A 15,322-nucleotide genomic window follows, 5' to 3' on the forward strand; every position below is an offset into this window, starting at 1 on the left:
TTTGGCAAGCTGTTAAATATACCAAAACTACTTAATACTTTCCTTTATACCAACTGTAGTACGATACAGTACAGTACATGCAAGTTGACCTTACCTATTAGTGGAGGCTCCTCCATATTAATGCCTTGTGTCCTCAGATGTTTCCGGATACAAGAGAGTTGCTGTACATTTGGGCCCCAGCGTCTGCCCAGCTTGTGCACGTGCTGCACGTACGAGACAAACCGCATCTCCTCTTTAAGTTTACACTCGGGACGCCAGCCTGCTGGCGGAACAACCCGGTACAACCCGAACGGTTCTGCTTGTTCCCGCACAAACTCCATAAAAGCCAGAGGGTCTTGAAACTCCCTTGCACCAGGATAGAAAACGGGAACCTCCGTCATCTCCGTCGCCTCCGCAACAGTACCACGCCTACCTCGCTCTTTGTCTGTGGCACTTTTAGGCTCAACTGTGTCGAGGGGTTCGGTTTTATTAGTAGGATTGACTTGTTTTACAGAATTGTCTGTTTTTGGGGGGTTGGCTGGTTTCAAAATGTCTTGAGTTGAGGTAGCGGGGCTGTTCTTGGCCAGAACTGTGGCTTTACAGTGTATCTGTTTGGTGAGCAGAAGCTTTTCCGCAACGGTCCGTTTGGGTCTTTGCGATCCTGGCGTTTGCGGTTCCACCTTTTTAGCACGGCTACGGGGCACTGGTCTCTTCTGAGCTGCTTTTCGACTCCGGGTCTCCAAGGGAAGGACTTCCACTTTGACTTTTTTAACCTCAACCTCTGCTCCCATCTCCAGCTTCCTTTTCGACTGTCTCAGTCCATTTCGTCTGGGTGGGAACACACCGGTTCCACACAGCCGCCCGGCGGTGGCTGGTGATAGCACCTGTTTTTGCATCTTGGCGTGGCTGGTTTGAGCTTTTCCTGAGTTGGAGTGTTGAGAGCTGAGCTGCCGTGTTTGTGCGCTCAGGCTGAGTTTGGCCTCTTTGAGCAGTCTGGCTTTGGTGTAAGTCACATGGCCCTTGGGGTATTTCACAGCTTTGGTCAGGGGGGTGCGGAGTTCTCTCGTCTTTCTGGAGTTGACAGCCGAGGTTCCCGATGTTCCGTTCATTTTGGAGGACTGAGAGAGGAAAACAAAATGAATACTTTTGTAATACTGCATTTGGCATGTTAATAACATGAATGGATAATAAATCAGTATCACAGACAAAACACCAGTACCATCTGCAAGCTAAGCATTTGTATTTTTGTTGTATTCATTCTTCAGATGCACAGCTTCTGTAACATCATTTTAAAATGATAAATTGTTTAATTAAACGATTTGTAGTGCGATAAAATAGACAGATGATAGCTGAATTTCGCCACTTGGACATACTGTTGTTGTCACAGCTGTGATGCAACTGCAAACTGGGTGCTAAAATTTCTCCTAATGTAATAAGGGCCCAGATTTAATTCTGCATTTACATTTAGCATAGTTCAACTGAAAGGCGTGTGATTTTGGAATACTATTGCGTTTTGGTCCATATATTATACACAATCTGCTTGTAATACAATGTAATACTTCAATAGTATCTCTAACTGATAGACAGATAATCACTGAATGCTGTTGTTCTGCAGTATCTGTTTAAACAGCCAGGCACTGCATAAAAATCTTAAGTTACTTAACTATTGGCACGGAAGTTACACACCATCTGCACAAAACCTTACAAAAATATTTTCTCTAAAAGTGACCATATTCTTCCGCTAGGGGGCTCAGTGGAGCCGTTCTTTCATCAAGAGCTCATGCACGTGACCTGGGCCATGTACTATTATTGTTCCGTCTACATGCAGTTGGGGGGATGGGAGGACATGAATTGGTCCAAAGCCAAACTTCTTGTTAGAAATCACAAGATATCTACAAACGGCCACCAATCGGAGACATAGTTCGTGTTTACAAAAACTGGACCTAATCCCGAATATGTGGCACTCCCACAATCTACTGGATGTGACTTTACGTGTGGAGAGGGGGTTTGGTTAGAGGAGGAATGACATCATGTGTTGCTATAGGCCGGCTGCAGGATGGTAAGGGTAAACCAAACGCCATTCTGCACTGCACGACCATAGACAGCTTGGCAGGAGGGGAGGAAATTTAGGTGAGCGTTCACAAACGGGTCTATGTAGTCTCCATTATCTCACCGCTTTGTACAGACATGGATGGAAGACACAGTAATACACAGACAAATCGAATGGCCCATTTTTAATATTATTTATTATTGACTTGTAATAAGTATTATTCTAAAAGCAATATTTGTAGTCTGTAATGCAAACAAAAGCAGCACAGAAGTAAAATACATAAAGCTGAATGTCTTAAAACCTAAATACAATATTGGGATCTTTCAATCCATGGTTGGGTCAAATATGACATTTTCCATGTTAATTTAATGCAACAGTAGGGTTTACCCTAACCAATGGTTAAAACAACCCAGCATTTTTTTTTTAATAGAGATTTTGGATTTTAAAGCCATAGTATGTTATTGTAAAGTGACTCGGTAGCTCTTTGGAACAACACCAGGGTTGGATAAATTACAACACTTACGCGTTTCATTTTTGGCCATACCTCAGGGCAAAGCTTACACCTAGTTTAGAGCATAAAGTAAAAACAAGACATACCTGTTGTTTTTGTTCCTGAACAGACCTGCAGGGCCGTAAATTGTGTGAACTGGAACTCCTCCTAGCTAATGTTATAGAGTTTTTCTCCTTCCCCTGGATTCCCTCTTTCCCTTTGGCCCTCAAACTGCTCTCGTGTTCCTCGGCAGCTCGCAATCGCATTTGTCCATTAAACACTATTAGAAGACAGAACAAAGTACTAAGTGTTACAACAGTAAGCACATTTCGTTTCACTGCAAACTTAACCAACAAGAAAAATATTAAGTAAGGGATCATTTTCATCCAGCCGGATATTATCACATAATAAACTTGGACAGGATCCTAAGAATCCTGACTGTGCAGAAGGGTCTTTATTTATTTGCGATAAAAACTGGCTAGATGTACAATATTATGCTTATTACATAGCTACTACTAGGGGTGGGTGGTATGACAAAAAATCTATTTAACGGAATGAGTCATTTTATTTAACGGTAGTGGTATATTTCACAGGATATACATGTTTTTCAGTTTATAGTGTTTTTGGAATATAAACATTTGCATGCATTTGCCACTCACTATAGCTTTTAACTTAATGCTCACTACAGTTTTAAAATATGGGTGAGTTAAAGCTAGTGTTAAAGTAAAAATGCCAAGAAGATAACAACCGATAAAGTCTTGATAGACAGAATATTGTTTTTGATTACTATTGAAGTTATAGTATGCATTCATTGTATTTTGTATTTATGCATACAGTACATTTAAAATAGGCAATATGTAAAATCAACAGATATGAATGCACAAACCTACAGGCAGGATAAATACCTGTATATGAGAGACGGAACTCTAGATTTTTGTCTTAGCTTGCTTAAAGTTCAGAAAACTTTACTTGTGCGTTCCTTGAGAGACCTTGCGCGAGAAACTGCTGCTGCATGAGCACAGAGAGAGAGAGAGAGAGAGAGAGAGAGAGAGAGAGAGAGAGAGAGAGAGAGAGAGAGAGCCCTAGCTACTACCACATGAGTAAATAATTGGACACAAAATATTGATTTAAAATACCTTTTTAGCTCTTTTGTAATACGAAGAAGTTCGAACAAGCAAATTGGTTTAATACATTTTTAAACAGTCTCATATATATTATTAAGAATACATATCATTTTTAACTCAATTGTAGTATTTGACATCTCCAATTGACCTGCATGCTTTTGCAATGTGGGAGGAAACTGGAGTACCCAGGGTTAACCCACACTGACACTGTGTGTTATCCACAATTCAGTTCAGCAACGCATGACACGCCACACATTGAAATTGAATGAGAAGGGTTAACGCTTACGTCCGTGTGAACGTACCATCAGAGTAAAAGGTACACAAAGGTATTAAAGTTGTCACTGGGACGGTACCTTTTAAAGAGGTCCTAATATGCAACTTTTAGGTACAAAAGTGTACTTTTTAAAAAGGTACCGCCACAGTGATAACTTTAATACCTTTGTGTACCTTTTACTCTGATGGTATGTTCACATGGGCGTAAGCGTTAACGCTTCCCATTCACTTTCATTGCTGAACTGAATTGTGGATCCCCCGGCGCGCGTCACTGCTGTTGGTCGCGGCAGAAGCTGAACATTTCTCAACTTTTCAAGCGGAAACGCGTGCGTCAGCCAATCAGATCACCTTATGCAAATAATCTAGGCAGACTCAGCCAATTACTTATTATGGAAGACCCGAGCATGTGTTGTGGCCACTGTGATTGGCTATGTGCCACGCTTCAGACAAGGCTTCCGTTAAGCGCTAACGCTTCCGTCCCGTGTGAATGTACCGTGAGAGTGTTCCAGGATGAGGCAGTGTTATCAGTTTCAGGTGATTGTTATCCGGTAATAACAGACCTCAAAATTCTGTAACTGCCCAATCAGAATCCAGCATTCCAGAAAGCCACAAAATTATTCAATAAGCTTCAGGCAGTTTTCTTAATAACATATCTATCTATCTTTAGATGTGGAAAATAAACTTGGGCCTTGAGGTTTGCTGCTGAATAGTTGAGCTCTATCTGTCTTTTCTGCTTTCTACTTTTTGTGCACTTGACTTGAATTATTGCACTTATAAAAGAAAACTGCCAAGCAGCTAAAGCAACACAGTCTGCACACTGTACAAGCCCTGTACACTGGAGGTTATGGGATTTAAAGGCTCAAATATCGTAAAAGCAAAGCTGCTTATAGGTCTCAAACAAGCATCAATAAATCCAACATAAACACTGAAATACGCAAACACAAAATAACGTTACTACATGTATGAAACAAAGAAATTCTTTTACAGATGCCATGTTAAAGACTAATCTCCTGCTTTGACTTAAAGTTCACTTTAAAGCAACACTATGTAGTTTCCATGTAAAAATGACTTACAGCTCCCCCATGTGGTTGAAAAGCACAACAGTGCCTGGTATCAGACACTCTTCTGCAGGCAGGGGGAGAGGCGGGGCTGTGTTTCCTACCCTCCACCGCCACTTTCACAGTGTGCTTGTAGCAGCTAGGAGGCTGCTCAGGTTGCAGCAACAGGACAATTTTTCCAGTTAAAAGTTGTTCTATCACTGAAATAATTTTAGAGACATTATTTAAAGGTAAAAAAAACTACATAGTGTTGCTTTAATATTACATAAAAAAAGATTTTCACATAAACACATACAGCTACCCACCCACACTGCAGTTCAACAAAAGTTTCAAGTTTTGAGACCTTTCAAGTGATTGAAAAAACATATGGTGAGCTAAACAAAGTCTCTAATGTTGGCAGAGAAAAAACAAAACAAGTATTGAAAAGCTTGCTGGGTCACTCTACTAAATGAAGGTAAAGTCTGTTGCTTCTACTGGGATCAACTTATCATTTAAACTGTTTGGAGCTCGTCCAACGACGCACATAAAAGTGTCATATTTAGCTTGTGGCTTTGTACGATGTATAAGGAGAAGTGGCTCTGGTTTCGTTATAAAGTATGAATGCACAACATGAAACCAGTTTTATTAGACTTCACACAGAGTTTCCTTTCAGCATGCTAACCAGCACACAGCCATGCAGGAAGCTCTGCAGATTCACAGATTCAGTGGCAGAACTTAAGTGAGGTCATTGCAAACCATCACACATTTTTAAGAATGCTTATAAGACAGAAATCACCCGAGTGCAAGAATAAAACACCAGAAAGATGTAGTTTGAGCATCAGTTGTAGACATTACACGTGTTTATCCTAAAGGTTTAGTTCGAACTGGAATTGTCCTGAGAATATGTGGAGCAATATTAGGTGACCGTGGTGTCCGATTGCACCGCAGATTTTGCTGAGTGAGCAACAGGGTCTGGTTACAAACTTAAAGGGAGAAAAAAAACGAGACAACGACTCCAGTGTAGTGTTTACCTCGGTCCAATCTTTGCATAAAGTCTTCCTGCCCTGATTTAATCTGTCAGCTATAATTAGGATTGAAAACAAGCATCAAGTGTCGCTATTAATATGCAGTGATAAAATTTAATGTGAAAATAATCAACATGCATACAAATAAGGCATAAATATTCAACACGTTGCCTATTGGAGCCGTCTTTCAATTAAATTGTTACCTGTTTTCAATCATTTTAATTATAAGATTTTACTTGCCCATATACAATGTGTTTACTTTGTGGTATGCACACATGGTCGTAGTCAGCCATGAATACCTTGTTGTATATGGATGGCATACAGCAAATGTAGGCAATCTGACAGAGTGCCGTGTATAGACACGGCTCATTAACTGTACGGTGTGGAAAGACGCAGGACCATAACTCACCTCACCGGGTTCCAAAAATGGAAACCAAATGTCTGCCCTGTCTGCTACTACTGGCAGGGCAGTAATACACTGCACATTACACGGACTACACAGTAAAACAGACTTTTTATGTGAAAAAGGACTGTAAAAACAGAAGCAAGATAAAGTTTATGACAATGAGCATTTAAGCGTGTTTGTATGGTTGTTGTTGCGTGTAGGTACCATGACCGTTGGCAATGCATTTGCTGGGTCCTCTGTTCTTCCGTGGAGTAGACTGGCAGGATGCAGAAGCATTGCGAGCACTGTCTTCTTCCTCTTCCTCATCTTCTTCCTCGTCTACATCTTCATCATCCTTAGCACTACCAAAGTATGCCATGTTGCTGGGCAACGCAGCAGAGCCTGGACCAATAAGAAAGGGAATAAAGACAAAGTGAGGGAGTGTCAGGCAGAGACAGAGAGAGAGAGAAAGAGAGAGAGATAGTAATAAGGAGTAAGAGAAAAAGAGACAGTAGGAATGGCTACTTCTTCAATCTACAATTCCACTGCTGTCTCTTTATGAAAGAAATGTGATTGATCTTAAAGCAACAGTTCACCCCAAAACAAAAAATCTTTCAATGATGTTGTTAACCTCAAAATTTTGCATGTAATTTTAATTTTATGTAATAAAGATATACGTTATTGCATTTTTTATTTATTACAATAAATGTAAATTGCTGTAACACTTTTTTCTTAATATTTTCACCTTCAGATATTCCGTAAAAACTTAAAGGAACACTCCACTTTTTTGAAAAAAGGCTCATTTTCCAGCTCCCCTAGAATGAATATTCAGCCAATCTCCGGGTCTGGCACTACCACTTTTAGCATAGCTTAGCATAATTCATTGAATCTAATTAGACCATTAGCATCACGCTAAAAAATAACCAAAGGGTTTAAATATTTTTCCTATTTAAAATTTGACTTTAATCAAGGACTTTGCTGCCGTACCATGGCTGCAGCAGGCACAATGATATTACGCAGCACCCGAAAATATTTCTATAGCAGAGGACTATTTTCGGGCACTGCATAATATCACTGCGCCTGCTGCAGCAATGTTACAGCAGCAAATTCCTTGATTATTACACCAGAATAAAAGTATAGTTCCTAGCCATATCGGCCTAGAAAATCACAATTTTTAATTTTCCGTCAGTCTTAGTACACAATGTAACCACAGAAGAGTCAAGTCTTAAATAGGAAAAATATCAAAACTCTTTGGTCATTTTTGAGCACGATGCTAATGCTCTAATCAAATTCAATGGATTATGCTAAGCTATGCTATAAGTGGTACCGCCAGACCCCAATGAAGATCATCTGAATGGATTTCAAAATGGTAAAAATAAAATGTTTAACTCTAGGGGAGCTATTTTCAAAAAAAGTGGAGTGTCCCTTAATAAGGCTTCTAGACCAAAAAAGCCAGAGTTATATTAATTTGAAGGTGTACATCACATTTTAAACCCCCACACTCTAAAAGGGCTGAATAATTTTGTCCATTATTTCCAATGTTTGCTTTTTTTTAAACAGAGGCAGGTGGCAATTAAGGTGCTGAGAGTTTAGAAGTTGAGAAAAGTTTAACTTTATGCAAATCACATCATCCGTATCTTGTCAGTTACTGTAGTGGACAACCAGAATAAGGAATGCCTCCTAATGACCTCATTCAAAAGGTGGGCGACACAACGAGAAAGTCGCCGGGGTCTGAACCGGGCTTTATTCCATGGTGCAGGTGCAAAGTTAAAAAATGTTAAACTTTGGGAAAAATGCTGGATTCATCAATATCATTTTTCATTACAGTGGAGGAGGGCAGGACAAATACCACACCAACATTGGACAATGCATTTGGACAACTGATAATAAACAAAACAGAAGTATCATAGCACCCAAAGCGCTCAACTAAAGAAATGCTGGCAAGTGGCCATATGTCAAACTGCACTATATATTATTGGAGAATGGATAGGCAGGAGATAGGAAATTGTTTGTAAAATATGACTCAAATTTAGGTTTGTTGGTCAAACACAGACACCCTGTGGTTTCAGAAAATATGGGTTCCCCACATTACATAAAACTCCATCACCATAACATCCTAATTTTTTAAAAGTTGTATCCATTGCATCAACTCAAAAAGTTTCATATCCTAATTAATTTCACTGTCCCAGTACTGCATTAGCGAGCAGTTAATAGTTATAATGGCAAAGTGGCTCAGTGCAGTGCTCATCTAGACTGCTATTGATCCTCACTGAAGGGTTCAGTGCTCACAATGGAGTGCCTGTTCAGAAGCTTTATTCAACATTCCCTCAATAGCCATTAATCTGCAGTCACTGGGTCCATGGTGCTTGCATGTGCAGTAGCATGTGATCGTGCACATGCCTGCACGACAGGCGGCCTGTGTACGCCAACGCTTGGGAAGGGGGTAGGGAACGGGGACACCTAGAGCAATATGAAGGCTGTACGTCTCTTTTAGTATCGATTCAGTCCTAAAACCATTTGGACATCTGAGGAGACCACAGTAACCAACAGTGTGTGAAATGTATATTGATACCTGATCATATTTGCTATTATACAGATTCAATATATGTGAAATGTCATTAGCATCTGATTGTGGATGGAGAGCTATAATGTTCAGGCGAAATGAGAGCTAAGAAAGAAACTCTGGGTCCCAAGATTACTAGGCAAGGCTTTTTAGACCAACCCTCTATCATCGAGGTCTTTAATATGGGCTCCTGGGGGCTTTGAGCTTCTGACTATTATTCACAGCTCAAGAGGTAACTGAACAGTTCTTCTATGTTTTCTGATAATGGCGCAGATCTAGGATTTTGAAGAGCATGGAAATAATGATGTTTTTCATGCTACAACTCAACAGTAGATTACATTTTTTCATCAATGAGCAATGATGCAAAAAATGTACATGATGTGAAAATTACGTTATGAAGGAGGGATTTTTTTGTTATTTTTGGAAGAGGAAGAAATGTTATGACACATGATTTGGATTTTAAATTCTTCCTGGAAGCACAGTGTGACATTGCTTGAGGAGCTTTGTGCTTTTCTGTCTGTCCCTCATGAGCTTATGGAGACAGGAGAGAAAGCATAGTTTTGGTCACAGTCCTGATGGGTAGCCAAGGGGACCTTTCATTCATTAAAAATCTCCTGCTTTCATACTATGTAGTAGGCAAAAATCATTATACATTATGAAGAGTACACCCAAAACCTCGGGTCTACTGATTCAGACTTTCTAGTATGCATCAGATGGAAACTTTTCTCTCCTATGAGGCCACTGGATCTGAAGAGCCACCAAATTCAAAAAGTTAAACACCCGAGTAAGTTATTTTTTATGGCTGCTGTAAGTACGTTATATGACAATCAACATACCCTCACCAGTGGTTCTTAAACTGGGGGGCGGGCCACCCACTGAGGGGTGGGAGATGTGAGGGGGGCCCCAGTTTTATAGCCTGGTAGAACCATCCTCTGCTATTTTGCTTCGCTTCATAGACAGAGTCTGGCTGGGCATAATTGACAATCGTTTTCCTTCTCATGGGAGGGGCTTGTCTGAAGTTTAAAATCATTGGTCTAAACGTAAGCCAATCACATAACGTTTGGATATGATCACACGCATGATGTGAAAACAAACCCATCGAGCGAAATACCGAAGTTAACATGGCTATGAACGACTTCTGCAGATTATGTAAAGTAAATCGGGCCAGAGCTAGTTGAACACTATCCTTACGGTGTCTTTCCACTCACGTCTAAGTGAAGGAACGCCCCTCTCTCCTCTCAAACTCTTCCACCAGACGGCCATAACCATATGTAAATTAAATCTTCCTACCTTTTTTTCTGGTTAATCAGGAACGTCACCAAAGAATGTTTGCCCACGCGTCCTCCACCATTAACTGTGAACAATGAAATTTCCTTCCATGATATCTCAATTGTTGTGCACGTCAAGCTGTGCTGCACACAGTTTCTCGCTGACGATCGATAATAGTTGATAAATTAAACTTTTCCCAAAACCTGTCGGGAGTAGGGCAACAACATAATCTCCATTCAAAATGTTTAACAAACACTTTTCTTGTTCGGGATTAAGTTGGCAAGTGCCGGTTCTCCAAAACAGAGCAAATAGCTTTCTGTGCCTCCATGTCCACTACAAACTACAACCGTACATTCGGCGTTAGCGTCTACGTCACGGCTCTCAGCCCGCCCTCTGTTCATTGATTCGCCGGTTGTTTTGAGACCTGAGAAAAACGGTTTGAATGGGAGGTATCTCAGACTGAGTACAGAAGCGTAATGAAATTTAGCGGAAGTACAAAGTCTGACGTAGTCAGGCTACCAGTTTTATGACATTTTATAAAATAGTATACATTAATTTATCATAAATTGTGTGTAAAACACAGAAAAATAACTTATAAAATTATAAACAACTTATAAAACCCGGAAGTATCACCATAGGGCAATGTCCGTGCATGTTTTGAGGATCGCTCTGAATCTGATCTTTATCAAAAGTCCTTCACAAAAATGTAATTATCTCTGCTTTTTGCTAAAAATTTTGTGTTTTTGAAGAAACCTACCCATATTTGAGAAGTGATAAAAAGAGAACTAATGAAGGTAGGATGAAATGGGTTATTTTTATTTGTTAGAAAGCAGAGGGTCTGTTCTTTCATTTGATATATTGTATGTTTATATATTTTAAGAAGAACATTTTCTTGAAGGCATTAAACTTTTGTAAAAGTCATGAAAAATGCAGGCGCTGGCTGGCAACTTAAAAAAAAAACGCTGGCGGTGAATGGGTTAATGGTACATAAAGGAGCTTAAATGAACATATAGTACCAAATGCAGGGCCGGCGTCAAGGGGGGCATTCGCGGGCAGTGCCCCCCCCAAACAGGTTGTTGTGCCCCCTACAAAGTTTTTTATTAATTTAATATATATCAAGAATAATTAAAATAAATTAAACATTGAATGTTTCATGACTTGTAATGTAATCAAATGAGGAAAATGTAGTTGATATATGTTTTCTTTAATTAAAATAGGCCAGTTTCTCTGATTGGATGTATTGCCGCGTCTCACCCGTCTTACGTCTTTAGAATATTTGTGACTTGATACTAGCAACGTGTTTTTTCGCGGCATTTTATGGATCGTGTAAAATATGGATAATAGAACATTTAGAACGAACCAGCAGTAAACTAAGGAAGTTTAATGTTCGTACACGCCGTCTTCAGCTATTTTAAAGGTAAGTTAGCGTTGTTTTAAATTACGTAAGCTTAAATGTGAAGTGTGGCTATAGACCGTTAACAGCATTACGACGTGATTATGGTAAAGCGGCTTTATTAAAGCTAGGACGCGGTGTGCGCTGCGCTATGAAACCCATTCATTTCAATGGCTTGCGCCGCGCGAGGGCGGTTTGTTGTTGCGTCGAGCAAAGCGCGAGCGCATTGGAGCTTAGCTTGCGCTCACGCCACGGTCGAAGTTCAATAGTTTTGCGCATAGTTTGTGGTCTTTTGCACTTTATACGGGAAATGAGCTGACAGTCTGTACCAGTTGTATGAGTGTGTGCTTGCACTGTATTTGTTGTTTTAATGTCTTGTTTTTGCAAGTTATTGTTGCTATTGCGTGCCCCCCCGTTGGAAGCCAAGTGCCCCCCTGTTAGTTATGGTCTGGCGCCGGCTCTGACCAAATGTACAAGTATCTGTACAGTATAAAGCACTTAATCTAATTCACTCCATAATGTCACTGTCTGTGATTTCAGACAAAGGGTTAAGCTTCAATCAGGTACGGTCATGTCATGTCATGACTTTTAAAAATGCAAAAAACTGACACACTTTCCTGCTCTTAATACCAACCCAATAATGAAAAGAGGTTCGATATTATCACAGGGATGAATGAGACTCAGGAAAGATGTTCTCATTTACATTTTTTATGTCTGAAAATCCATTAACCCACTTTGCCCTCAGCCAAAAGTCCATGGCAAAACTAATCAGTCTGCTGTGTGTCTTTACATAGCCGTGTGTGGGAGAAAGAAGAGAGAGAAGACAAAGTTAACCATTTACCAAAACGGAAATGTGTGAGGAAGTGCGAGAGAGAAGAAATAGAGGATAAGAGATGATATGAAGTTAACTCAATTCGTGTCTGCTAGGTTTCTTTAGCTTTAGACTGGCAGTGAAATATCTGATAAGGGACTGCAGCAGCAGAACGGCACATCACTTACAGCTGTCACCGAGCCAGACTGAGATTATATTATCACTGCTGCAGAAATCTCACAGTAAATTGAACCTAGTTAAGATTAAACTGACCTGATTCAGAAAACACGCTGTTTTCTTAACAGATGTTTGGATCGACTTGGTAATGTGCTGTGATGTCCCTGAAATGTTTTTCATTTTTGTGCACCTCACCTAAAGGGATTGTTCACCTAAAAATGAAAATTCATTTTCTCACTCTCATGTTGTTACAAATGTGTATAAATTTCTTGTTCTGATGAACACAAAGGAAGATATTTTGTGAAATGTTTGTAACCAAATCATTTGTGGACCCCATCTACTTCCATAGCATTAAATAGGGTCCATGTACGGTTTGGTAACAAACAATATCTTCCCTCATTTTTTTCATTTTTGGGTGAACTATCCCTTTAAGTAACAACAAGCAACCTGCATTTATTTAGCAAAATCATTACTTAATTTAATTTCTGATTTATTACTATACCCTTATGGACTTAGAAAGCATTAAAGCAACATACTAATCATGTCACAAAACTCTTTGGAAGAACTAATTCTGATTGGTCAATATTTCTGTATAATGACTACAAAACTGTAACTGACAGAATTTATGGGCAACCAGTCATTTTTGTACATAGACTCCATTTCTTTCATTTTTTCGTCAAGAGTCTCTCATCACTCCGCAGTCTTTTTCTTCTCACATAAGAAAATTATTTCAACTAAAATCTATGCATTATGCCCATATATTTATGTATTTTATAAGTAGCCATACAATAACTATCTTCTTATTCTTATTTAATCTCCAAGGGCTTATTTTATGAAACCCACCAGCGCACAGAACATTATCCCCTCATATTACCTCCATTAATAATGCATCACCAATAATAAGGCAATAAATTATAATGCAATGGGTGACACAGGCTCTTCAGAGGCAAGGCATATCTTCAAGATGCGTAAAATCAGAAAAGCCATGGTCAAAGCAAACCTTGCTTAAAGGTGATTATATGTTTGTGTGTGTATAAAAGAAGAAGGATTGGGGTTGGAGTAAGCACGGCTTTGGGGTTTGAGGTAAAAGCTGAGCCTTAAAGGATTAGTCCTTTTTCTAAAAAAAATCCATGTAATTTACTCACCACCATGTCAACCGAAATGTTGACGTCTTTCTTTGTTCAGTTGAGAAGAAATTATGTTTTTGAGGAAAACATTCCAGGATTCTCATTTTAATGGACTTTAATGGACCCCAACACTTAACAGTTTTAATGCAGTTTAAAATTGCAGTTTCAATGGAGTTTCAAAGGACTCTAAGGGCGCACTCACATTATCCAAACCAAACCAAACCAAACCATCCCCCAGCGCGATTGTCACCTCTTACTACTCCCCCAGGTGCACGCACTCACACTGTACTTTGTATCGATCCGAGTCTGGGCGCGCTTTCGCCATAAAGATGCGATTGTTTTGAAAAAAACAGGAAGTAAAGCTCTCTCTTAACACTGGAACCCACCTTAATGATAAGTCTGTGTTTTTTATTCTGAGTCGTTTGGTGCGCGATTACAGACAGCCCTCTCACATGTCATCATGTTTCTTAGTTCATCTATCACGTGTGCTGCTCGGACATTCACGTAAGCCCGCTGCTCGCATCAAAAGGTTCTTACGGAGGCAGATGAACGTGAGTGGTCGCGCAACTGACGTCTTCACCTTTTGAATCGCGCTCAGGCGCGATTGCGCTCACACCACAGCCTTCCGCGCCTGAGCCCAAGTGAACCGCGCTCCGCCCACCTCTGCAACCCGGCCGCGGCGCGATTAACCAATCCGCGCCCGGGCACGGAACAGAGCGATCACACTAGTCAAACAAACCAGGCTTTGGGGGTCAAACGCGCCCGAACGCGGTTTGGTTTGGATAGTGTGAGTGCACCCTAAATGATCCCAAACGAGGGATAAGGGTCTTTTCTAGTGAAACGATTGTCATTTTTGGCAAGAAAAATAAAAAATGTGACTTGCCATCGCAACCTCACGTAATTGCGTTATGACATGTTAAGGTTACGTGTTACATATATGAAACGCACATTTGAGGAACATTTTAAACAATAAACTGACACAAAAACATTTATCAGTATCATTCCACATACAACAACGTCGAAATAGTCCTCTTCTCCACACTTGTAAACATTGGGACGTAGTGTCGATATGTCATCCGTGACCTCTTGACGTGATGACATATTAGGTAAGGTTGCGCTGGCACGTCACAGGATGGGAGGAAGACGAGAAGTGGTTTTAAAGTCCAATTTTTTGGTTTTTCTTGCCAAAAATGATAATCGTTTGGATAGATAAGACACTTTTGCCTCGTTTGAGATCGTTTAGAGTCATTTGAAACTGCAATTTTAAACTGCATTGAAACTGTTAAGTGTTGGGGTCCATTAAAGTCCATTAAAATGAAAAAAAAAAAATCCTGGAATGTTTTCCTCAAAAAACATAATTTCTTCTTGACTGAACAAAGACAGACATCAACATTTTGGATGACATGGTGGTGAGTAAATTATCTGGATTTTTTCCAAGAAAATTGACTAATACTTTAACCAAAGCATTGAGAGGCAGGCTTTAATTCTGAATTGTAACACTGGGACATTATTCAAGCACAAACAATGCAAATAAGACCACAAGGGATGAACAATCATGAGATTTTTTAACAGCTCTATATATAGCTTTACTGCTGGGAAAAAAGAACCTAAGCTATGAT

The 15,322-nt window shown here is 39.9% G+C and overlaps 1 protein-coding gene across 1 annotated transcript in view; it reads right to left on the bottom strand.

The window, feature by feature from the left end:
- jarid2a (jumonji and AT-rich interaction domain containing 2a) overlaps positions 1–15,322 on the bottom strand; it is a 46,568-nt gene that overhangs the window by 13,358 nt on the left and 17,888 nt on the right. The window contains exons 5-7 of the mRNA XM_065260917.2: positions 6,589–6,765; positions 2,627–2,799; positions 95–1,097 (exon numbers count right to left, since the gene is read on the bottom strand). Of these exons, the coding sequence (XP_065116989.1) occupies positions 95–1,097; positions 2,627–2,799; positions 6,589–6,765 (1,353 nt within the window). The remainder of the gene's footprint in view (positions 1–94; positions 1,098–2,626; positions 2,800–6,588; positions 6,766–15,322) is intronic.

The sequence above is a fragment of the Paramisgurnus dabryanus genome, chromosome 13, assembly GCF_030506205.2.
Source record: "Paramisgurnus dabryanus chromosome 13, PD_genome_1.1, whole genome shotgun sequence".
In the NCBI taxonomy this organism is placed as follows: Eukaryota; Metazoa; Chordata; class Actinopteri; order Cypriniformes; family Cobitidae; genus Paramisgurnus; species Paramisgurnus dabryanus.